Genomic DNA, 25,601 nt, shown 5'->3' on the forward strand with positions numbered 1-25,601 from the left:
TTTTTTTTTTTTTTTTGCGGAACCAGGGATTGAACTCAGGACCTTGCACTTGCCAGGCAAGTGCTTATTCTACTGAGCCGTCTCCCTGGCCCCCTTTGTTTCTTAAGAATACTGATGATTGAACCCAGTGTCTTTGCAATGGGCTATGTCTCCACCTTTTTTTTTTTTTTTTTTCAGAACTGGGGATTGAACTCAGGCCTTTGCGCTTGCCAGGCAAGCACTTATTCTACTGAGCTATCTCCCCGGCCCCTAGCTGTACCAGAGATTGAACTCAGGACCTTATGCTTGCTAGGTAGACACTTATTCTACTTAGCTGTGTCTCTGGTCCAAGAACATGAGCTTCTAACCTCTCTCAAAGATATTTGGTTGGTCAACTCTGCTAATAATATAAATAGGAACTGCTTTCTCACAAAACAGTTGTTTTTTAGTTTTTCTACTTCTTTGGCATTATATACGCTTAATGCCATCAGCTAATTATTATGAAATTATTTGACTCTTTTTCTGTGGCTCTGCTGTTGACCCAAGCTTCTAATTTACACAGTGACTTTACTGGTTCTAACATCCTAACTCAACTCCAGACTTCTTCCTCTCACGCACCCAAGCTGTTCTTTACAGAGAAGCCAGGATGGTCCTTTTCAACTGAAATTCAGGCCAAGTCACTCCTGCGTGGCCTTAAACAGCTTCCTGCCACACTCAGTATAGAGGAATACTCAGTAGTGTCACGATCAGGGCCTGTGCAGACCTGTATGAACTTTCCCCATCTCACCTCTCCTGTCTTTTCTGTCTACTTTCCTCCTGTTCTGTCTACTCTAGGTTCCATGGCCCACTGGTGCACTTGACCATGCTCGACTTGCTCTAGCCTCAGGCCTACTCTTCCCTCAACCTCTAGTTCCCTTCTGCAGATAGCCCTTGGATTTAATCTTGGACCAATAACTACTTTTCTGGTCTCTCCCCCAACCTTACTTCCTCAAAAGTGACTGCCTTGTATGAAATAGATGCCTAAAGTAATATGCCCTTGGTGTGCTTTACCTCACATAATGCACTTTCTTCATCACGGATTGCACTCATTATAAACTTGCTTGACAATGTATCCTTGACTGAATTTTCCTTCATATCCCTCCTGATATGCAGATACTGGAACACAATCTACTTATGGGTAGGAACTTTTATCTGCCCACTGCTTTTCTCCAGCACTTGCAAATGATCTGTTAAGGGCTAGCGAGACCACTTAGTGGACTAAGCACCTGCTTTGGCAAGTGCAGGGACCAGCATCTGATCCCTGGGCATGCATACCACGCTGACCCTGCCCCTGGAGCACACTGAGCCACCACTGAGTCTGGGCATGGTGGCATATGTTGGAAACAGGAGTATCACTAAGAGTTCAAGCTGCATAGTAAGACCCTATACCAAGTACATAAATGAAAAAAAAGTGATCTGTTTCAAAACAAGCAGATATTCTAAATACCACATGCGTGGCCTACATATTCCCTTTGTGTTTCTTTCAAAGTATTAATTTTGAGTAGATAATAAACAATAGAAAACTATTTTGAATTCTCCAAAGTTTATTGTACCTGAAAGAATACATAATCGTTGCTTAGCAAATACATCTATCACTTAGTCTATCTATGGTGGTTTTGTAATATTCAAATAGACTGTGGAGAAAATAACTGTCACGCACTATTTTTTAAGGACTTTAAAAGAAACTGGACTGTACAGCCATCGTCATAAGAGAGTTGGCACACTGTCAGGAGGAATGAAGCGGAAGTTGTCTATCTCTATAGCTCTCATTGGTGGATCGAGAGTTGTGATTCTGGATGAACCATCCACTGGAGTTGACCCATGTTCACGCCGGAGTATATGGGATGTAATATCCAAGAACAAAACTGGTATGGATGATTTTTCACTGCTTCTCTTTTCAACATCTTCACTTTGCCCCTGGGATACAGGATAACAAGAAGCCTTTTCTGTTTTCAATATCCTTGAGAAAACTAAGGTGGATTCTTCTTTTCCCAAGGTTTCTCTTCACCCAGCTAAATTCCTGGGTCAATTAGGTAATATCTATCTAGTGCTCACTGTGAGTTAAGCACTTAACTAGCCTTTTTGAGAGCATGTGAATCCAGAAGTCCTAAAGTCTGCCTAGAGGAGCTTGGAATCTAATTAGAGACACCAAACATACACAAATGAAAATAAACTGAAAACAGACTAAATAAGTGCTAACAGGATGTGAAGCTAAGGAGTAATCAGACTGGAGTGGATTAATCAGAGAGGAATATTCAAAAAGCCTTTAAATTTGTCGCCTTTTCATGGTGATGTTTAGGAAAAACGAGTCAGAGAGATGACATGTAATGAAAAAGCTGAGCAAAGCGCTGACAGATCAGTACCGCTCATGCCCAGAGCATATGATGGAATGGACATGAGCTACACAGCATAATAAATTCTCATTTGCTGCCAATTTGTGTGAAAACCACCACTAAATATTTAAGAACACCTCTTTTGATCATTTTGGAATTTCCTTTTGCTCAGTTCATTCAGTTTAACTAATAAAGCATGACTTTTCTCAAATATCATGGTCACACTGTTGTAAACTCTGTGTATTTAGGAATTGCATCTTCATTTTTCATTCTCCATTGTTCTTGACTGTATTTTCAAGCCAGAACAATTATTCTGTCGACACATCACTTGGACGAGGCTGAAGTGTTGAGTGACCGAATTGCCTTCCTGGAGCAGGGCGGGCTCCGGTGCTGTGGGTCACCGTTCTACCTCAAGGAAGCATTTGGAGATGGATACCACCTCACACTCACTAAGAAGAAGGTCAGTAGAAGGGAAACACATCTCACTGTGGAGTCAATTTTTTTATTAAAAAAAAAAACAAAAATAGGCGTACTCTTTCCAACTTTATCCATTGCTAAAATGTATTAATATATCAGCTAGTTAGTTCTCTAGCTTGAGCTTCAGAACACTAATGGTCTTTGACCCATCCCAAACTTGTCTGAATCAGTAGTCTGAGTTGGGGAATTTACTAAATGCCTAAAAAGTTTGGAGGCGATGCAGAGACTACTTGTCTGGGAATAGCGCGTGGAGAAGCCAAGTTCGTCAGTGAGCACACTGTGGTATGCATACTACAATGGGCTGTTGGTATCATTGAGGGCTCTAACAGGTTCACTGTCACTGACAGGTGAATAGTGATCTCCATCTTAGCCTTCCTAATGGAAGGTCAACCTGTTAGTTTCCTTAACATTTCAGCATGCAAAGCTAAATTTAAATTTTTCAACTTACTAAAAACTAATAAAAGTAATATGAAATCCTATATTCACTTTCTGGAAAAGTTTGGAGAACACCAGCACAGTCTATAACTCAAGTCAACAGAACACTTAAGACTTTTGAAAAATAGTAATGCTAATTAAAAATCTCTCTACCACATAACAACACTGTACAGCATGGGTATTCTATTAGGCAGATTTTGGCCACCACCGTTTATTTTATATTGAAATAATTCTTATTTGAATTCTAATATATTAAAAATTATTAATTATTCAATTTATTGATCATTTCAAACTATATTTTTAGGGGCATATTATGCTTTATAATACATGCAAGCACTCTCCTAGATACTGGAGACACATCCATAAGGTGATTGAAATAAAATCTTCGATCTTGTGCAGCTTATATTCTGATGGAGTGTGAGAGATTCAAGTGATATAGTCAATGAGCAAATTATTAGATTTGTTAGTAACGAGTATATTAGTGCCTTTATTTCATTAAGGATGGATGGAAATAAAGCAGAAGAAGAGAAAGAAGAAGCGCTAGGTGGTGTAATTTTTTAAGCAGGGTAATAAAGATGGGATTTCAGAGAAAGAGAAAGTGACAGTTGAACTCAAATTTGGAGCTGATGAGAAAAGCGTCATATTGCTGTATCTGGGGCAAGCATAGCAATTACGGAGACTCTGAGAATAGTGTATGCCAGAGCACTAACCATGCTAGCAACAGAAAAGGATAGAGCAGAGCAAGGTGAAGGAACAAGAGTAGACAATTAGACTGCAGAAGAAAGAAAGTGGGGTGGTAGAGTGAGTCTGGAAAATGACAACTTATAGACAGCCACAGGGTCCCCAGTGGAGAAGAGAGGTACCGGAGGAGAGATATGTGATCGGACTCAGGTCTAGAAAGGATTACCTCTCTGATTAGGGCCCTTGGCCCCCATGGTATTTAGAGGACCATGTTCAATTTTTTGTTTGTATTTTTCTAGAGTCCAAGTCTAGATGCAAATACTGTATGTGACACGATGGCCGTGACAGCAATGATCAGATCCCACCTTCCTGACGCCTACCTCAAGGAGGATATTGGAGGAGAGCTCGTGTATGTCCTTCCACCATTCAGTACCAAAGTCTCAGGAGCCTACCTCTCACTCCTAAGAGCGCTGGACCAGGGCATGGGTGACCTCAACATCGGCTGCTATGGCATTTCAGACACCACTGTCGAAGAGGTATGTGTGCAGATTTTGTAATTTGGTAAAGTGGATTTTAATTATGTGCAACACTTTTTAAAAGGAAAGAAATATTTTAAAACAAATATTTCACTAAGTAGAAAGCTTTAAAATTATCTCAGGACTGTTCTTATAGAAGACTGATTTTGAGAATAAGATGGATCCTAATAAAGGAACCCCTATATTTTACATGACAAAATATTCTTGTACATAGATCAGGTGGTTTGTATTAAAATGTAATAAAAATTCAAAATTAAACTTAGAAACTGGCAGAGATATATATTTTTATGTTAATAAATGTTATGGTTTCTCTTTCTAGGTCTTTTTGAACTTGACTAAAGAGTCACAAAAGAATGGCGATATGAGTCTTGAGCACTTAACACAACGGAAAATTGGGAATTCCAGTACCAAGGGCATCTCAACTCCTGACGATCTGTCCATGAACAGTAGCAACTTCACAGATAGAGATGGTATAAATCCAATTTAGATATTTTGCTTAACTCCCCCTTCTCTGAATCACTTGAGATGAAAAAAATCCTTTTTTGGAAAGGACTCCAAATTGATTAAGCAGGACTTTATGGTTAGGTATCTGTAATAATAGGTTTTCCCCTCAAGTATTCACATGGGGTATGTTTTCAACCCTGTTCCTCAGCAAACTTTTAGAGATGTTAAGGTCTTTTTTGAGTAACTTCTTTGTCACTTAGTCTCTTTCTGACAGCTAATTTATACCTCTAGAAATACTATTTACCTAAGGAAGCATGTAGTAAAATGATATATAAATTATGCAAGTCACTTCAACAGTTTGCTTCAATTTGGAAAAATCTCCAGGAACAGAACTTTTAATTAAACATTTGCCTGTCTCTAAAACTCCAAAAAGATCATCTCTGATGTTTGTATAATTCTGGAACTTGAGGCTCATTTGTCCTCTGCCACATTCCTCATTTATCATATTTTGCAGAATATAATTGTATAGTCCACAGAATTGAAGACTTTGATTAGAAAGTGGTCATCTGCTTCAGGAAGTAAATGCTATGTATTTGCCTCATAATTTGAAACTATTCATCAGTCAAAATGTTCCCCCCCATTGACATTATCTTTGAGAAAGCACATTTACTCCATTTGATACACCTGTAAGTCATCCGCATGTAATTTCTCAAGAAACAGAAAAGCATACTAATTAACTCAAAAATATTCAGTTCCCTTCACAATTCTCTTTTGCAGAGATATGAGTTTGCATTTAAACTTTCTCACTCTGTTTAATTGGAATTCATTTTAAATTAAGCAGCTTTGTAGTTTCCCTTATCAGCTAAATGAAGATCATGATTTTTGTGCTGCATAATTTGTGATGGGAAATTAAAAATATACACAGGTTTGACGAATACCATCATCTTATAATGTGTAAAGGTGTGCTTAGTGGCAGGCCTTTGGAAAGAATGCTATATTTGAACCTACTTTTAGAGGGAGGTGTTGCAGTTATTAACCACAAGAGCTGTTATGGCCTCTGCAGAGGCCCTGACTTTCAGAAGCATGTAATTATTTTTAGTACCTGAAGATCGTTTCAAGGAAGGGAGAGATTTGTTTTTTTAGGGAGTTCTTTTCTGGGCCTCATAAACAGGAAGCATTAGAAGGCCATAATCATCCCAAATTTCTCAAGAGAATGGAATGAACAACTGGTTGAACTAGAATTACACTTTGGAAGAGAGGATTTCCTTTTCCTACCCAGGGGTGAATTTATTGGGCCTCATGTTAGAATTAGAATCAGACTTAAAACCATTAAGTTACTCACAACAGGAACAAGTTCCTTGACTAGATTGGTATTTCACCTTCTATTTATCTTGCTTAAATTCCGACTCTTCATAGAAGCTGTTCCCTGATTATTCATAATTAGTAATATGTATTGATAGTTTGTGTTGAGACTTTGAGTCTGGAGATAATATTCACTTATGCAATTCTCAGTATCTAACTTTACATGTCAAATTAATTATGTAGGTTGAATACTATTTTGTGCCTTGCAAATTATAATTTTTAAAGCATCTTTTTCTATCTTCGTATGAGATGGTGTTATGGTCCTCGCTTTAGGGCTCAGACTCCAGCTGAGAGATGAATTGCCAAACATCCCACCTGATATTTCAGATATGTTTTACCATGCCGTTCACCCAGGATTTCTAAAGTAATTTTATTACAAGATTTGTTGAGATTTCCTAGAGCCAGGCTGGAGGTGTAGCTCAATGGTAGAACACTTACTTAGAACATTTAGTTGTGAAGCCCTGGGCCCAATTTATAGCACAGGAAAAAAAATTTCCTAGAACCATATCAAGTTTTTTTTTCTTAATCAGACAAATTGCTGACCAGAGGAGAGCGGCTGGATGGTTTTGGGCTGTTGCTGAAGAAGATAATAGCCATTCTTATCAAGCGGTTCCACCACACACGCAGGAACTGGAAAGGGCTCATCGCGCAGGTGGTCCTTCCCATCGTCTTTGTGACAACCGCCATGGGCCTTGGCACGCTGCGTGCTTCCTACAACAGTTATCCAGAAATCCAGATCTCTCCCTCTCTCTATGGTGGCTCTGACCAGACAGCCTTCTATGCGTGAGTTTCCTTCTATTCATTAAAACATTCCCCAAATGCTTCCAGAATTGTGGGTGTACCCAGCTGAATCCTGCAGAATGCCAAAGAATAGAGTACACAGAAGCCACAGTATTGATCCTATTGAAGAAACAATTCAATTCATTAGAATATGCTACTTCTATGGCCAAAAATAGCTCTTTAAGAATGTTTACACTTTTGGCCCAGCCAGATAGCTCAGCAGATTAAAGTGCATGCTTAGGCAGGCTCAGGGACCAGGGCTCTGATTCCCACGCTATGCAGGCCCCACCCCCTGAGGCACACTCAGACTGGCATGGTGGTGCACACCTGTAATCCCAGCACTTGGGAGGCTAAAAACAGGAGGATCACTACGACTCTGATCTGTGTAGTGAGACCCTGTAGACCCTGTACTAAATACATTTGAAAAAAAGAATTTTGACACTTTTTTAACAAAGTTATAGTATTTATTTTAATGACTAGACTTTAATGAAGAAGGCCAAGTTGTAATTTCTATCATTTGCATTATGCAGCAAGTAGTATATTACTGTTTTGACCAATATTGAGCAGCAAGTCAGAATTCTCTGTAATATGACGTGATATATATGAAAGTGAGCACTACATGCATGTGACAAATAAGAGAATGACAAGTGATTATTTTTTCCCTTTGAAATTGAATCGTTTAGATTTTTTAAAAAAAACTGAAAAATTCCATCTCTTCAAATTATTTATAGACATGCATCAACATCACAGGAGATTAGTGGAAGACAATGAATTTGATTGTGTCTTTTGATATTTCAGGAATTATGACCCAAGTACCAAACCACTGGTCTCAGCAATGTGGGATTTCCCTGGCATTGACAACATTTGTCTGAACAGCAGTGATTTGTAAGTGGTCCTTGCTCTTTTTCTTTCATTTTCAACATTTCAATTTGTGTGTATGTGTGTGCATGTGTACGTGTGTGTGTGTGTGTGTGTGTGTGTGTGTGTGTGTGTATGCTCACAGATGTGCAGTCATGTGTACATTCCTCGGCTTTAAGGGATCAGTGTCCAGGTAGAAATTTGTTTAACTGATCTTATCTATCTCCTTTCATTTGCTGCCCAGCTACGCTGTACTATAGTAATAAACACCAGGTGCCTCATAATTTTTACAACTCTTTTGTATACATACTTACATTGAACAATTAAACCCTGCAAATTTAAATCCCATTTACACATGAAGAAATCAGGATTCCTAGGGACTAAGATAATTGTCTAAAGAAATCTAGACTGTAAGATGTTAGCTAAACTTAATGCCCAGTATTTCTGACTACAATTCCCATACCTTCACACTAAGCTTATTCAAATTTTCCAATATTATTTAACATTGGGAAGCTGACCTTGGTGCTTTCTGTCAGAAGAGAAAGTGAAAAGAGAAGGGACCAAACAGCTCCATCCTGTCACTGTAAGACAATTCAGCGAGCTTTGCTTTTAGCACTAGTCAATAGATGATCTTCAGTCCTCCAATGCAAAATGTCAGATCTCTTGAAAATAGTAGTGTATTACACATATAAGTTATGAAAAATCAGAAAATTGTATGTAGGTCTATACACCTAGAATTTATACCAAGTACTTGCTTGAGTACATCTGTGTAAACATAACATATATGTGTACGGGTTCAGATGCATAATACATTTGATTTGGGTATCATTTTTATTTGCAGACGCTGTTCAAAGGAAAACAGTCTGGACAGATGGCACACCATTGGAGAACCCATCACTAATTTTGGTGTTTGCTCCTGCTCAGAAAATATCCAGGTAAATTGGAATTAATTTTCAGTGAAGTAAGAGAGAGAAAGGAATAAATACCAAAACTTGAAAGCTCCATCCAGGTTACCAAGAGTCAGTATAATTTCATTATATGGGAGTTAATGGCTCAGAGATATGGACTTGGACAGATCAAAAATATTAACTTTGAACTTCAGGTCATTGTTTTAAATTCAACTCAGGTCAAATCTCCAAAGGTAAGTGATTCTATGGTGCTCTTTGTGGAAACCAACTGAAAATGAATTTTTGGTTTCAGTTTAGTTCTAACTGGAAAGCTCTTTGTTTCATAAGACAGAGTGTGGCTATAACTGTCATATGTGAAAATATACCGCAAGAATGTCATTAGGGAAGTCAGTCATGTGTAGGGGATGTCTCTAAGCAACATCTCCAGCCTGAAGGAAAAAAATCCTTTCTTAAAATAGAACAAAATACCTAATAATCACTTAGTCTATATTCTTAACATACGCTTTAGTTTTCTAATCTTATCAAGTCATAAAACTGTTAGAACCAAATTCAGTAGGCAAGTTAAAGAGTCCAGATTTGATCACTACACAATATTCGAATTTATCAAAACATTGTACTAGACGAGCTTATACAGTTATTATTGTCCAGTTTTTAACTTTGGAAATATTTTAATAGATTATTGAGAAAAGAAATGAGTGTTAGTTTCTAAGGACAACTATACTATCAAATGACTTTCTCACAAGAGAGGATTCTTACAATAATTTCTTCAAACTGGTATATGGTTATAGGCTGAACTGACACACTATTTTAGAATGAAAATATGTTCAGGAAATGCAATGCCATTTTTGTGTTCTCATGCAAGACAGTTATTAAGAATAAAAGCTCAGATCCAACAAGAAACTTTTAGAATTCTTATATAATTATTTGTTTATTTTTCCTTAAATATTTAAAAACTAGTTTTAGCTAATTTCAGAGTATTTTAGCCTCTCATCCAATTTATCTAATTTCTGAAATTCATGATATATTTTCTTTAGTAAATGCTAAGCTCAAGTATATTAATATTTAAATTTGAAGCGGGTATAGTGGTCCATGCCTACAAACCCAATACCTGAAAGCCAAGGCAGGAAGATTGCAAATTTAAGTCCAGCTGGGTCTGAGTAGTGAATTCCTGGCCAGCCTGGACTACATAGCAAGACCCTGGCTCAAAAAACAAAAAATTTGGAAGTTAGATATTTTTTATTAATCTACAAAAGCTGGTGGATTTAAATTTCTCCAGCATATTTTTGACCAATTGTTTAATAACAATGGATCACTTTATACAATTGATGCTGTGTACATTAGATATTGGCTCTAGACAAAAATCCTAATGTTTTTGAGTGCAAAAGTTATATATGCATCAATAGACACAATTAAAGAGTCATAAGAAAATCCACAGGGTGGAAGGTGATGATCACAATATACAGTAAAAGATGCATATTCAGAGCACCATATATAAAAAATATTCCTGAAAACCAACAAAATATAACCCCTCTCACAGATAACCTAATAGAAAAATCAGTATATATAAGTCATATGGTGAGTTCTCATAATAATGAATGAAAAAAGCCACACAACAAATTGAACTCACCATTTTTCCCATGTTCATAAAATATCAAAAAAGACATCATTAATCTGTGCCCATTCCTCTGAAGATGAAGAGGGGTGCTCTGGAGAATGCTATTGTTCTGTCTTCTGACTTTGTTGGTTATAAGAGTGTTCTGTTTGCCAAAATTCATGAAGTCATATGCTTATGAAATATGTATAATATAGCTTAATAAAAATTAAGCTTAAAATGCATTGTAGACATAAGGGTGTCTTTAATTGTGAAACTAGTGACATCCTGGAACATGATTTTTTTTTGTTTGTACTGGGGTTCAAACTCAGGACCTTACACTTGCCAGGCAGGTGCTTATGCCACTGAGCTATCTCCCTGGCCCTTTGGAACATAACCTTTAAATTTATATAATTTGATGTAAGATTAGAAGTACTGACTTCAAAGCAATGCATAATGCAACTTTAGGTTCTTGAAACACACATGGTGCTAGCCTCTGGGCTCTGGGACATAGTTTGAACAGATGATGAAAGGAAAAACTGGACAGTAACAGACTTTTCCTAAGCTCAATACCACGGCAATGACAGGAAAGTTGTCACGAAGTTCAGAAAACTATGGGCATAACACTAAATGGCTTAAAACAAGCTCAAAATAAGTGCACATGATAATGTAAAGTGTTCACAGTAGGAGAACTGGCCAAAGGGTACACAGGAACTCTCTGTACTATATAACTTTTCTACTTTTCTATAATTATAAAATTATTACAAAACTAGAAGTATATATACTAAAAAGTATAATGCATAGTAAATTTAGTATTATATATACTATAATATATACATATATATTATACTATAAATATATATGTAACTAGATTAGATTCCTTGGATACCTAACTTAGGTATCTAAAAGTAATGCTTTTTTATATACTGACACAATTAATAAAAAAATAAAAAGTAATGTATAATGAACTTTACATCCACAGGTGTCACTCAATGAGAAGTTATGTTTGATAATGTTATGATTTTAATTTAGGGTGAACATTTTTCATATCTCCGTAAGTTATTAGGAGAACTTTGAATCATCTAAATATTTAATTCTATTCATTAACAAATATTTCCTCTTCAGCACAGTGAAAGAAGTAGCACACATTTGCTAACTTGTATTCTTTTTGGCTATTAAGTTCTAAGCACACATATATGCCTATATATATATAATAGATATGTGCATATGCTCCACATATATAATAACTTTTAATTTCTTTGCAATAGGCAAAGTGACTTATTTTTCAAAATCAAAGGACAATTTTTATCATACTCCACCATTTGCAGTAATAGGCAAATCACTAGGCTGAAGCTCCTCATTATCTGCTTAATTTGTGGAGTATAGGACAGAGAAAACTTAATTTTTAATTTTATTTTTCATTTTCTAGGAATGTCCTAAATTTAATTATTCTCCACCTCATAGAAGAACTTATTCTTCCCAAATGATTTATAACCTTACTGTTACTGGGCGGCACATGGAAAATTATCTCATCTCAACTGCCAATAAGTTTTCCCAAAAAAGGTAAAATATTCCTTTTATAACATTCTTAATTACTTTCTAATTTTAATGATAACTTACATTTAAACTTCAGGAAATGGGTGAAAATTGTTTACATGGTTAACTTCTTTTTTAAAACAGTCTTATCAATTAAAATTTAAGCAATAACTCAATTACGATTTATTTGAACAAATTAACAATTTTAGCTTTTTTAAGCATCAGAAATGTATTACATTTGTACATTTTTGGAAGCAAAAGGAGAATTTTTGATTGGATCATATTATTGAGAATTTTAAAGCATCACCTTTAATGAAAAGGGACTTTAGTTCCAAGAAGACCTCAAAACTTGGATGTGCATTTATGAGCAGACACAGTGTTTCCACACGTGGCATTCATTTCCCCTGGGTATAACATTCATGAGCGTGTAACCACTACTGTTTTCTCTTTTTCTCTAGCTCTTCCCTTCTTTCTTATTCAGTATGCCAAGATAATTAACATTCTCTATAAAATTATGTTAAACTATAAATAAGCAAAAAAAAAAAAAAACCCATATGTACCCATTCAGACATAATCACTATTAATATTTTGGTATGTATCCTTACACACAATTTATAGTGACTGATATAAATGTAAATATCATTAGTAACTATAGGCATTATAATCAAATAACATATTTTATTGTATAAGGAAATAACTCATTAAAGAGTTTATCATAAACTGTTCTAAATCTTGTAGATTTTTTAAAACTAATAAACTATGATGTAAGTTGCATATCAAAAACGATAGCTCTATAGCATTGCATTTGGGATGATAGTCTCAAGATTATTCTGCATCATTACCTTTAGTTAAACTGACACTAATTTCATGGACACCTACTCTTAAAATTACTGCTTGGATTTAAAAAATCTACATTCTATTTTTCAGACACCATGAACTCTCAAATAGCTAACTCTGATTTCTCTTTAGGAGCCCAAGGAAAAAAATGAGAAAAAGTTAGGGGCATAGAGGAAACTGGGCTATTTGAACAATGACATGAATTGATGTTTTATCAGTTTAGAAGTAACTACCTAAAAAGATATGCTTAAGCACTAATACATTAAGATTTTTGAGATGGTATATGCTGCAATTAAGATGGAAGAAATTATTAAATTATCTGTTGCTCACCTTCAGAGGGATCATTGTAAAACACAGTCAATTGTTTAGAAGGAGTTTTTGCTTTTAGTTGTGCTATACTTGAGACTGAAATATGGTAAAAAAATAATCAATAACATAAAATATTTGCCAGGTAGTATTTACTTCATACTGTAAATGTGTTTCTAATAGAAAGAAAAGCACTGAGCTGCTATTTAAGCATCTTAGGTCAACTTGTGAAGATTTTATTCGGTAAAATGAGTATAAAGTTTGCTTCTCTATGTAGATATGGAGGCTGGAGCTTTGGGCTGCCTCTGACTAATGACCTTCGTTTTGATGCGACAGCAGTTCCAGGCAACAGAACACTTGCCAAGGTAAATAGCAGTCTTTTTTTCTGGGATGTCATTCAAATAAGAATGTGAAATTGAGACATTTAAGCATTTTTATAAGACAAAGGCAAATCATGTATATGATTAGGAATTTCGAAATTTTATAATAAGGTAATTCCAATCCTGCATATGTACACTAGACTAGGAAACTACAGACAGGTAAGTACTAGAAGATGTGTACAAAAATATGCAATACCATTTCTTATACTAACCTAAAAAACTAGCCCAGATGTCCATATGCAATAGAATAATGTGGTTTTTATTTCTCCACCTGGATGACGGTTTAATGGGTGCGATCCCTCTATAATTTTTTGTTATACCATATACTTATGTCTTATGCATTTTTACTTTTTATATATAACTATTTAGAGAATAGAAACATGAATATTTACCCTTGTTTCTTATTGAATCTAGACACTTAACTGAGTATGATGGAGATAAGCCATCCTGTTGGCTCTTTCTTTCTACATTATATTTATGCTCTAACATAATCTAAAGCCACTAAACCAGATACACATGATTAGGAACATGATCAATGGAGTTCATGGGAATTTTTAATTTGTATAAATTATAAAATATTAAAAGTTATAATTACAAATTATTATTTTTCACATTTGGAAACAGAAGATACAGTCTTGGAGGAAATGAACTAATAATCATTTAGTGACTTGGACACCAACCACTAGTATCAGCTTTTCCATAAACTACCTTGTTTCCTTCTTAACACCCTATATAATATGCATTATTGGCTCTATTATAGAGGATATTAAGACTTGACATTTTAACATTGCCTTCCCTTTTCTTCTTTCTGCCCACAGAGTAAACACCCTTGCACAAACAAGGGAGTCTTTATCTTAAGATAAAATAATTTATCTTATCCTCTGAATCACATTTGCAATTTTGAATTATCACCTGAATTTTAATGGAAACACAACAGTATTTTAACAATTCTGTTTTGCATACAGAGAAAAAGTTAGTGGAAGTATTTGTGGAAAAACTTAGTGGAAGTATAGTTTTATTGCTAAGGACCCAATGCTTGCTTATGAATTTTATTATTTCTCTACCCTGGTCTATACACTATTTGTTATATTACTGCTATGAGAGTCAGAATACCTTAATTCTAGTCTTATAGTGACCATGGATCATCCACCGAGATGGAAATGATAATGATTTTTCTGTCTATTTCAAGCTTTGTTCATCAAAAAGATCTAGAATAACTTAGAACGACTGCCCATCATCAAGTTGAAAACACATGAGTCTGTGATCAACACTCTGGGGGATAGTTCATAATCTCCTAAAATCAAACAACTTACTGGGAAATTGGTACCCTTACTTTAAACATAAATAAGGTAGACTATCAGATGTGAAGACAACTTGATATATATATGTATATATATCTCCCCGGAACTGGGAATTGAACTCAGGCCCTTGTGCTTGCCAGAGAAGCGCTTATTCTACTGAAGTCCCAACTTGATATATTTGAATAGCACATTGATCTTGCCTTCCTTTGGATCTTAACAGGTGTGGTATGATCCAGAGGGCTATCATTCCCTTCCAGCTTACCTCAACAGCTTGAATAATTTCCTCCTGCGCGTTAACATGTCAAGAGTGGAAGCTGCCAAGCATGGTAACACATATAGAGGCATCTTGTATTGCAGAACCTTTATCACTGTCCAAACAAAATGTGCATGTTGTATCTGTTTCCTCTCAGTAGCAAATATTTTATGATGTTTAAATTTCAGGGGTTTGTGAGTTTGCAAGTTAATTCCTGCCAGATGTAAAAATCTGGATAATCTTTTTAATTTCAAGTTAATTTATTTTTCTCCTTTATCAAGTCCAGGCAATAATGCCAACTTCATGTGTATGCATATATGGTTATTTTTCAATGGAAAAATATTTGAAAACTATTTCCATAAGCAAAATTTTAAAGTTAATATTTATATTGTTCACAAATATTAACATTAAGCCCAAGCTTTAAACTAGTATGTTCTATCCTTAAACAAGAGGGTTTTCCTTTATTGAGCACTTATTGTGTGACGCAGACTTAATAGGAAATATCACCTATCCTTAACAACACCCTGCAGGAGGAATATTAGTGTCTCTATTATTCTTTCTTTGACGTGCAAAAGTGGTATCTGACCCCAGGGTTGCTGATTCCTCCTTTCTCATATTTTCTAACACTCCCAACTATTTCCTGGACTCAGTCAGGTCTCCTTCAGTGTGTTTCTCAAAAGGCTTTCACATCACTTAAAAGTAAGGTTGGAATTTAAAAGAAATTGATTTATTTTTCTAATTCAATTACTGTTCATTGGACCATTTCATCTTCTTGAGCCTTGTTCAAATTATTTTTCCAGGCCAATCCAAATAATAATCATAATAAAAAGATGGAAAAAATGGCTAACACATTTGCTGGCCCAGACTGACCCTAATAAATAGTCTACTTAGTACTGAAGGAAAGATACACAAGCTCCTGTAGAAATGCCAATGCGTCCTCTCTTTCGTCCCCCTCTGGTAGGATGTAACAGTGCCCCCTAGATGTACTTGTGATTGTGGAAGCAAACTGTGGCACTAAATACTCATCCCACAGAATGTTCAGGAACCTTCTTTTCAGAGAAAACAGTGTTTTTCCCCAATTACTTTGGCATTTTCCTAGCAGGAAGAATGATAAAGCAAATAACAAGATTGATATTCCTTGGATCTTGAGCATCAATAAAGGGTATAATCAGAGTGGTAAATTAAGTGAAATAGTGACTAAAGCCAAGTGGGTCTGGCGTAGCCTAGGTAGAAATACTATAGAAAGCTTGACTTTTAATAAGATCTTTCATTCAGAGCAAAAGCCATGCATTGTTGTGACAGATAATAAAAATACCACAACTATAGGAAAAACTAGGGAAAAATATATACAAGACATAGAGAACAAGAGGATGATGCCACACTTGAAGGGTCAGCTTTTCAAAACCTGAATTTTTGTTTGCTTTATAATAAGCATTTTTTACTAAATATGAACAGGATCATCTGAACCACTGTAGAATCTAGCAGGGCCGTAGTGACTGCTATTGCATTTTACATTATAGAGTATAAAAATAATTCTACAACAAGAACTATCTGGACCCTAAGCTGAAATTTGTTTTTTAATTTAAAAATAAGGTTCAGCTTGAGTTATGCTGATTGCTGGAGGTATGCCTTCAAAGCTTTACTAATTTTCCTTAGTTAGACTTAACAAAGTGGTAGCATTCTACATTCCTGGAAGGAGTTCAATTGTGTTAAAGATAAAATCTGCATCACTCTAAAATATTTTTATTGTTTTGTAATGCATGAATGGGGTCTACTATAGTGATAGAACTTGTTTTCAAAAATGAGACCAATTATTTTCCTACTACCTCTCCCAACACACTGCTTATTTGGAAAGCTCTTTGCTAGATTCTTCACGAACTGGGTTTTTACTTCAGGGGTAAACTTGATTCTTTTGAATTTTAACGTGCTAGTAAAAGTCTTTTAATTAGCTTTTCTTTGCCACGTCAATACCTATTATATTCATGTGGTTCCCTCTAGTGGTTGATTTCACATGAAAATGTCTTTCCAAAAATATCAAATTGCTTGTTTTCTCTGGCAAATATACATATGAACTGTTTTTTTCAAAAACATTAACACATCTCCCCTTCCACTCCACAGCTTAATCTTACCCTTTGTTGTGTTAGCAGCAGTGATCGATGAAACGCATCACATTTTAGCTTTGTGTCTGCAGAACAACAAAAATATCTTTGAACATACATTGTGTGTAGAGAATATATTAACTGAATTTTTAAGATTTGACTTGATTTAATAATCACTTACTGGCCAGCCAGCAGCCATACTTACGACATCTTTCCTGGGACTGCTGTAGAACCTATAGAGATGATTGTGATATAGCATTCTTATCTAGATACATCTATTTGAGTTTGATGCTGAAGATATGTATGAAAGAAACTAGTTTCCCAGGATCTTGCATGTCCAACAAAAAATATATTTTCAAAGTTTTGTCTGGAGAAGTAAAGTATTTCTTGATTCTGAAATTCAACATAAAATAAAGGACATGTTTTCCCCTGGATATATTATAATTGAGTAAGGGTGAAGTGGGCCCCACGGAAAATAAAACCAAGGTTTTCAAAGGTCCATTAATGTGTACAAAATAGAAGAAAAGTACATTCCCCAATGAAATGACTATGCTTATAGCTCAGGTTTTTTCTTTAGCATGCAGCTGTTGCACAATTCAACCTCAAAATATATCACATTAGTCTTACTAAAATTATAAATTTAATTTAATAGTGACATACATTTAGAATTCTCTATAATATTCAGGTACTATATCTAAGTAGCCTTATATTATGAGCATATACTGTACCAGAAATAAGAAAGTTCTCATTTAGTCCATGACTCTGTAGGAACAAATGCTGAGGAATATCTTCAAGTCTACCTCCTACCATTCTTCTCTATGGCTGGCTTCATATTGTAGTCTTGGGGAAAGTACCACCAGTCCACTTTTGACTTTGGCTAACCATGGTCCTCTATGAAAGAGGAAAAATAGCTTTGCATCTAATTCAGACAGTGTAACCAACCATGGAAAAGCCCAATAATTTGGGACTGTACTGGAATTAAATGAATACTTTTCTGAAATGAGCTGGTATCTCTAAATCCCTCCCAACCTTTATATCTCAATAGAAATGCCTAGCTGAAGAGGCCATGTCCCATTCTGATACAGCTATAGAGCAATAGAGAACTTGAACCAGTAAAAAGAAAAGGAGGAGTCCTCTCAGACTACAATAACCCCTTGGTACAGTCACAACACAGCAAGGAGGGCAAGGTGGGGCCTGTTCCCCAGGACACTCTCATATAATTTGTCTTCCTTCGAACTGCTTATCTTTGAATATGCTGCCAAAACGTACATATGACCAGATAGAAGAAAGTGGAGAACAATTGTTTAACTATAATAGAAGGAACAATGATTTATGAAAGAAATATCCAGAAGGTTCCATATGAACATTAAAAACCTAACTTTCCTTTATGAGAGTTCTGCCCATTGTATGAGACTGATGATTGATGGGATTTGGAGGGAAAAAAAATCATTTTCCTTTAAATGAGAATACTGATGTAAAATTCCCTAGATTGTATCATAAAGAAAATATTACATCATTTTCATATAAAAGTTGGTATTTCTTATTAAATGAATACCTAATAACTGAAGATTCTCTCTTGTTTAAGGGATCATCATGTACAGCCATCCCTATCCAGGTGTGCAAGACCAGGAGCAAGCCACGTAAGCAGCTATCGCTGGCATGATTACTTTGTTCTTGGTGTAGCTGAGTTTCTGTCTAAATTGCTGTCATTGGAAATCACAGTTGAATCTTAATGAACATCAATCTAGAGGGGCTGACAATAGATGTCAGTGACTGGGAGAAAAGGAAGTTTCTAACAGAGTTGCAGACTGGTGTGGCCAAGTGGAGGTTGTTGACTGGGTACTCACAGAGTCTGCTGCTGTTTTAAGTCAAATGCCTCAGTGTTTCGTCATTTCAATTTCCCTACAAAAACATGTCAGTGCCATTTCTGTTCTCCAGATCTATATATCTCTTGCATACACTCTGTGACAGAGAACTAGTTTTTTCTTTCAAGCATCCTTAGTCAATCCAGATGCACTAGAGCTACGTTGATTCCAGGGTCACAGCACGATGGTTTCAAAGATGTTATCAGGCTGGCATGGAGGAAGACTTATGTGTGTCACAGCCAACTCTTATACTGGTTTGTGATGGCTTTCTTCATGAATCTTCCTGAATGGTAAACAGTTCCAAAAACTTATGCGTATTTTCTTCTCCATATTTCTCACTCCAGAATCAGCAGTTTAATTGATATTTTAGTGGCATTGTCCATCCTGATGGGCTATTCTGTCACCACTGCCAGCTTTGTCACCTACGTCGTAAGGGAACATCAGACCAAAGCCAAACAGTTGCAACACATTTCAGGCATTGGTGTGACATGCTATTGGGTAACAAACTTCATTTATGACATGGTGAGTAACTTTGTCACTGCAAGAAAGACAGGATCTAGTGGAATAGAAAAAAAGTTTTTATTCTAGAGTTATTTATTCTAGTTATTCAAATTATTATCATAGGGGCCTGAAGATAGTTCAGTAGAATAAGCACTTGCCTGGCAAGCACAGGGGCATGAGTTCAATCCCTGGTTCCACAAAAAAAAAATATTATCACAAGAATACTAAATTAAGGAAAAGTAATTTGAGTCAGGTTATATTAATTTGGTGTTTGGAGGAAAGAGGAAATGCCTGCCCTTATCTCTGAGACATAAGAGATTCCCAGGGCACTTGTTAATATGCAGATTCCTGGGCCCCACCCAGTGCTATGAAATCCATATCTGGGCAGAGGAGCATGAAGAATATGTGTGTTAAACAAGAGCCCTGAGTGATGTCAAGCACACAGAAGTCTGAGAACCACTACTGTGGAGAAATTGAAGTTTACCAGCAGAACAGTTTTACCCAATTGTGGGAAATAGTCAAGCTTATATAAATTTAATCAACTAATAGTGAAAAATTTGAAGTAGCGGTTTCTATTGAATGACACTTTAGAGATTAGCAGGGGAAAAGGAGGATATATTTCACGATAGCGCTCTCATTTGCACAAAATGTTCCCGAAGTTCAGATGATTGTTCTTGTCTCCAAACATGCCAGTGTTGGCCACAAGCCCAGGATGAGTGTATTTTTGCTTGTGCTTGTGGTGAAATTGTCTGAGTTGTTGTCATGATCATTGCTTTGAAGAGTTGGAAAGTAATTAACTCCATTTCTACTTTATCAGTATAGTCAATGAGATTGAAATGCATTTGCTCCAAAAGCCAAATCTGAAAGAATGGTAATGATTGTTCTTAGTAGGACTTAATGTTTTCAAGAAAAAGCCCTCACATACATGCTGCTGTAAAGGCCCACCTGCTACTGAGATATTATCATATCTGGTGCTCGTTCCACTTTAGCAGACGTCTTCCCGCCCCCTGCATGTGTGGAGGCACTCAAATTACCTCACCTTCATTGCATTCATCTTGCTGCACACAAATGCTTCATTCAGCCTTTGCTATTTCTACTTGTCAGCAAAGTTTTCTGGTTCCAAGAATGTGTAGAACCTGCTGTCCTAGTGGTTTGTACAGAGTGCCTCACACTGATAACCAAGCTATAGAGATCAGCCATCTGAGAGAGCTGTGGAGTTCCACATAAAATCAATACTTTGAGGGCTGACTCTAATACCAAAATACTTGGCTGTGTCATCTTTCTCACTGAACCTCTCTTGCTGAATGACCCCAAGTCTTAGAGCTTGGAGGCAGGAACGCAAGGGACTTCTTGTATATCAGTCAGGATGGAAACTTGCTTAACTTCATTTTGGAGGAGACAAGTTCTAAAATCAAGTCCATGTAAAATAAACTAGACATCATATACAATGAGAACCTGGATAAAAACTCATTCCTTTACATTTTTCTAATTTCTTGTAGTTTTATACTAGGTAGGTTATTGATTTTAAAGAATGCTTTCTATGTATTAAACATGGTTTTACACATTCCTGTAGGTCTTCTACTTAGTCCCTGTAGCATTTTCCATTGGTGTCATTGCAATATTCAAGCTGCCTGCCTTCTACAGTGAAAGCAACCTGGGGGCTGTATCTCTCCTTCTTCTACTGTTTGGGTAAGCTGATGATTAAGCAATTAAAAAAAAGAATTAACAAAATTAAATCCTCCTAGACACAAATAAAACCTAAGTCCCATTAACTAATTTCCAATTGTCTTGGGGTTTTGTTTGACATGAGTGATGATTATACTTTCTAGTCCATAGTCTGTACAGTGTAATACTTCTGAAAATTAATGTCATTACTATTAATGAGCATGTACTGGGTGCCAAATGTTATGTTTACTAATTTACATATGTAACCTAATTTATATCAAAAGTAAGGGTTTAAAATGACCAGAAAAAATGTGTATGCAAGGGTGAATTTAAGTATTGACCAATTATATAGATAATTATATATAGCATTATAGGGTGTACATAAGTTATGTTGACTTTTTAATTGATTTTTTTTAGATATCTAAGGACCCACACATAATACTGTTGTTTTTGTATTAGGCTTAAGTGGAGAATACATAATCAGTGTGAGCTGTAATAATCTTTTCTACCTTGAGTGGATGGATAGTTAGCAATTGTGGCTGATACAAGACCTTTCTTTCTCTAGCTCTGTTGAATTTTCCCAGTCACTATACTGCTCAAAACAGGCTAACTTCTCACCAGTCTACATGTGCTCAGTTAGCCAATGTAATTATTTTTCCTCAACTTTAAATTATAAGAGATTTATAGATTGAAATCATATTTCTGAGCAACTAAAGTCTTGTCTGAATAGGATAACACCATCCCCAGGGGGGATTAATTTGTAGTTGTAATAATGTTTGATGACTCATGGTTACTTAAAATAAAGGCTTCTTACTGTCATTTAAAAATATCCTTTGGGTTTGTTTTGTCAAAAAGAGGAATGAGAATGAAGTCTAGCTTCAAGGCTTGGCAACTCATCGCTAATATTTACTTTTACTTTGTAAACTCATCTAAGTTTTTGTTTTATGACTATGGAAAATAGAAAAATTAAGGCCTAATTTAATCTTAGTCTTATTAACCTACAGATATGCAACCTTTTCTTGGATGTACTTGCTGGCTGGTTTATTCCATGAAACAGGGATGGCCTTCATCACTTACGTCTGTGTCAACCTGTTTTTTGGCATCAATTCCATTGTTTCCCTGTCGGTGGTATACTTTCTTTCTAAGGAAAAGCCTAATGATCCGGTAAGGTCCTTTATTAGTCTGTTAAATGTCAGTGAGAATCAAAATCTTTAACGTGTTCGAGGTGGATAGATTTTCTTTATTCTTCTTTAAATAGAAAAGAATATTATTTGGTGCTTATATTAAATTTTAAAAAGAAGGAATTATAGCCTTAAAATATAGTCTTTTTAAGTTCCATGTAACTTAATGCCTTTTATTGCTATTTATTGAGTGTCAAAGTAATTCACATTTGATAAGTCTCAAGTGGGGTGATGGAGGTGAAATCAGATATAATGTATGATGCAACAGATATTATGCTACCAACTGGTCAGCTAAACATTTTACTCATTAACAAATTGCTGTGTGTAGTAGTAACAAGAAAAATGGCTTAGATGACTATGGGTTGGTATTCATCTGAACATTCATAGAAAGAAAACTTAACTCATTCCCTTTCAATCATGTATTGGAATCTACTTCATTGTAAGCATCACTTTCCATTCAGAGCTGACAATTATGATTAGTGAGAAGAGCAGCACTAACGGTGCCAGGCAATTGAACAGCAAAGAATAGAGAGGAAATGAAGTGAACTGAGGAACAGACAAGCACCCTCCAGGAGGAGAAAGAAAATTCATGAGGTGGAAGTAGTTGGCCTCAAGTGTGAATAACGTGAAAATGAGCCATTTGCTCCTCTTTGAGCTCTGTTGTCTCTCTTTCTGTCTCATTTCACCATTTTAGTCTCTCTCCGAGTAGAAATTATCTTAGATTCTGAAACTTCGTTGAATTAAGTCCTCCTGAATTCGGGCACTTACAAATGCCCTGTACCAGTCCCCAACACCCTAGCAGGCCCAACATTCTAAAAGCCTAAGGATTTTCTAGAACTTTTGTCTCTGGAGTGTCAGGTCACCTCAATGTCTTTTTCTGCTTGTATTTTAATTACAAACCTCCACCACTTGATTAAACAGTTATACACCAATGCAGCACACATGAAATCATTGTCATCTAAGTGGGCTTCTCAATATCTATCTATATTTAGCTTTAAGTTTTCATTAACTTATTGAAAGCCTAACACTAAGCTTCATTGTTATTTCTCTTGTTTCAGACATTGGAACTTATTTCTGAGACTCTCAAGCAAATTTTCCTAATTTTTCCACAATTTTGTTTTGGCTATGGCTTGATCGAACTTTCTCAACAACAATCAGTCCTGGACTTCTTAAAAGCATATGGAGTGGAATACCCACATGAAACTTTTGAAATGGACAAGCTAGGGGCAATGTTTGTAGCTTTAGTAACCCAAGGAACTGTGTTCTTTTTGTTGAGGCTCTTAATCAATGAGTGGCTAATAAAAAAACTCAGGTAAATATAACAAAAACGCAGTGTTTGACACCCATGCTAAAACTCAATTCCAGTTATTCAGAGAAGACTCAAGAGACTTAGATTTTCATTAGTAATAGGAAAATGTTTGCTCAAAAACATTTAAAATTGTACCATAAATTGTTATTTTATTCTAGTAAATAATTATCTAACCTTACTATGTGTCTGCAAGTTCTGCTGCAAGACAGAAAGTCAAATAAGTACAGTAGTGAGCCATCAAGAGATTCAGGTTGAGTGCCAGAGAGACGCACATAAACAAAAGAGTCGCACACAAAAGGATAGGAAATAGTTTCAGCTGCAGAAAAAAGGAGGATTGAATGTGTACACAGTAAGTTGGCAGTAGGTTCGGAAAGAGGTACTGAGATGAAGTGAGGCTACCATCATAAATGAAAAGAGATGCACAGATCGTTGGCCCTAGCAATAGCATTTTTATAATGTTTATTTTAATTAATTCATTAATTTAATTAACCAGGGATCAAACTCAGGACCTTGCGCTTGCCAGGCAGGCGCTTAAGCCTCTGAACTATCTCCCTGGCCCAGAAATAGCATTTTTAAGGTTTTTTTTTTATACTAGTATGCACACATAGATGCAAAATTATAGAGGTATAAAATAATTCACTGTAGTAATGATTTCTAATAGAGTGCAAACAACCTGCTTCCTTATTTCGAAAATAGTCAAATAAATTGTATGTATTACTCAGAAACACAACATGATGCACCCATTAAAAAGAATGATACAGTTCTATATGCAATATTTGAGATTATTTCTAGTATTTGCTAAGTAAAAAAATGTGAGCTTCAGGAATATGTGTAAAGTATTTTCCCATGAGTTAGGAAGAAATCTGTCTGATCTATGCATACAAATCCATAGACTATCCTAGATAGGGGTGCTTCCTGTACTGAGAACTATGCACGGTTGAAGGTGATTTTTCACTATATATTTTTCAGTACCATTTGAACTTTAATATCATGTTCATGTATTACCTACTGAAATAAAATTTTAATCAAATTACAATAATAAAAGGAAAGCCAAGAGCAGAGATACAGAAAAAATATTACAGCATACTTAAGAAAGGAATAATACAATTTGATTAGAACGTAGAATAAATGTAATGAAATAGTAGGCGATAAAAGCTTACAGTAAGGTAGGGAGATTATGGAATCTCTTGAATGCTTGCTACAGAGATACAGTTTGGACTTTATTCAGCAAGCAAAGTTTTCTGAAAAGATAGTTCATGATCAAATGGTGCTTTAGGGGAGTGATTTGATAGAAGTAGTAGAGATTGGAATGGAAGAATTAGAAACCCTGGAACAGTCTTATGCTCCTGGAGAAATCTGGGTGAGGAATGGGAGTTTGTAATGGAGATAGAAGCAGACAGAAAATGATCCATAGCAGGGAGTTAAGTGGCATTTCCAGTTTTGGGGAACTGACTGCTTGAGTATGTTTTAGAGTATGGAAATTTCAAAGAAAACCACAGAGTTGCTATCACTGGACTATCATTAAAAGAAACAGAGTTGTTAGAAAGAAGAGCTGGATTGATTTGTCAGATTTGTAAATTTTGTTTCGGCATTTGTTTGGAAGATACCGAGGTGGGCTTGGGTTTTGGTGAGCCTGAAGAGCTACTAGTCCTAAAATATTCTCTAGAGTTTAGGTGAGGCACAGCAAAAACGGTGTGCTTATTTTTCATATTATAGATTATTCAAAATACAGATTTACTGTATGGCATTGTGCCTATAGGTAACAACAGCATGTTGTACACCTAAAAATTTTAATAGAGTAGAGCTCTTGTTAATATTACTAAAGTCTTTAAAAGAGAGAAGAAATAGACAAGATATTTTAAAAAGGTGACCTTTGGGCTTAGACTTCTAGGTTTTTAGTCATACTGAACACTTGTATAGTTTACTCTGAACTTTTTATTATGAG

General features: G+C 35.7%; 1 protein-coding gene across 2 annotated transcripts in view; it reads left to right on the forward strand.

Moving 5' to 3' along the window:
* Abca12 (ATP binding cassette subfamily A member 12) overlaps window positions 1-25,601 on the forward strand; it is a 187,154-nt gene that overhangs the window by 148,367 nt on the left and 13,186 nt on the right. For both annotated transcript variants that reach the window (XM_004626594.1, XM_004626595.2), the window contains exons 30-44: window positions 1,690-1,886; window positions 2,651-2,811; window positions 4,244-4,480; window positions 4,800-4,950; window positions 6,817-7,069; window positions 7,865-7,951; window positions 8,766-8,859; window positions 11,853-11,986; window positions 13,380-13,467; window positions 15,004-15,109; window positions 18,721-18,775; window positions 19,345-19,522; window positions 21,075-21,190; window positions 22,171-22,330; window positions 23,406-23,659. In XM_004626594.1, coding sequence (XP_004626651.1) covers window positions 1,690-1,886; window positions 2,651-2,811; window positions 4,244-4,480; window positions 4,800-4,950; window positions 6,817-7,069; window positions 7,865-7,951; window positions 8,766-8,859; window positions 11,853-11,986; window positions 13,380-13,467; window positions 15,004-15,109; window positions 18,721-18,775; window positions 19,345-19,522; window positions 21,075-21,190; window positions 22,171-22,330; window positions 23,406-23,659 — 2,271 coding nt within the window. The remainder of the gene's footprint in view (window positions 1-1,689; window positions 1,887-2,650; window positions 2,812-4,243; window positions 4,481-4,799; window positions 4,951-6,816; window positions 7,070-7,864; window positions 7,952-8,765; window positions 8,860-11,852; window positions 11,987-13,379; window positions 13,468-15,003; window positions 15,110-18,720; window positions 18,776-19,344; window positions 19,523-21,074; window positions 21,191-22,170; window positions 22,331-23,405; window positions 23,660-25,601) is intronic.

This window comes from Octodon degus, unplaced genomic scaffold, assembly GCF_000260255.1.
Source record: "Octodon degus isolate 3935 unplaced genomic scaffold, OctDeg1.0 scaffold00016, whole genome shotgun sequence".
NCBI classification, from domain to species: Eukaryota; Metazoa; Chordata; class Mammalia; order Rodentia; family Octodontidae; genus Octodon; species Octodon degus.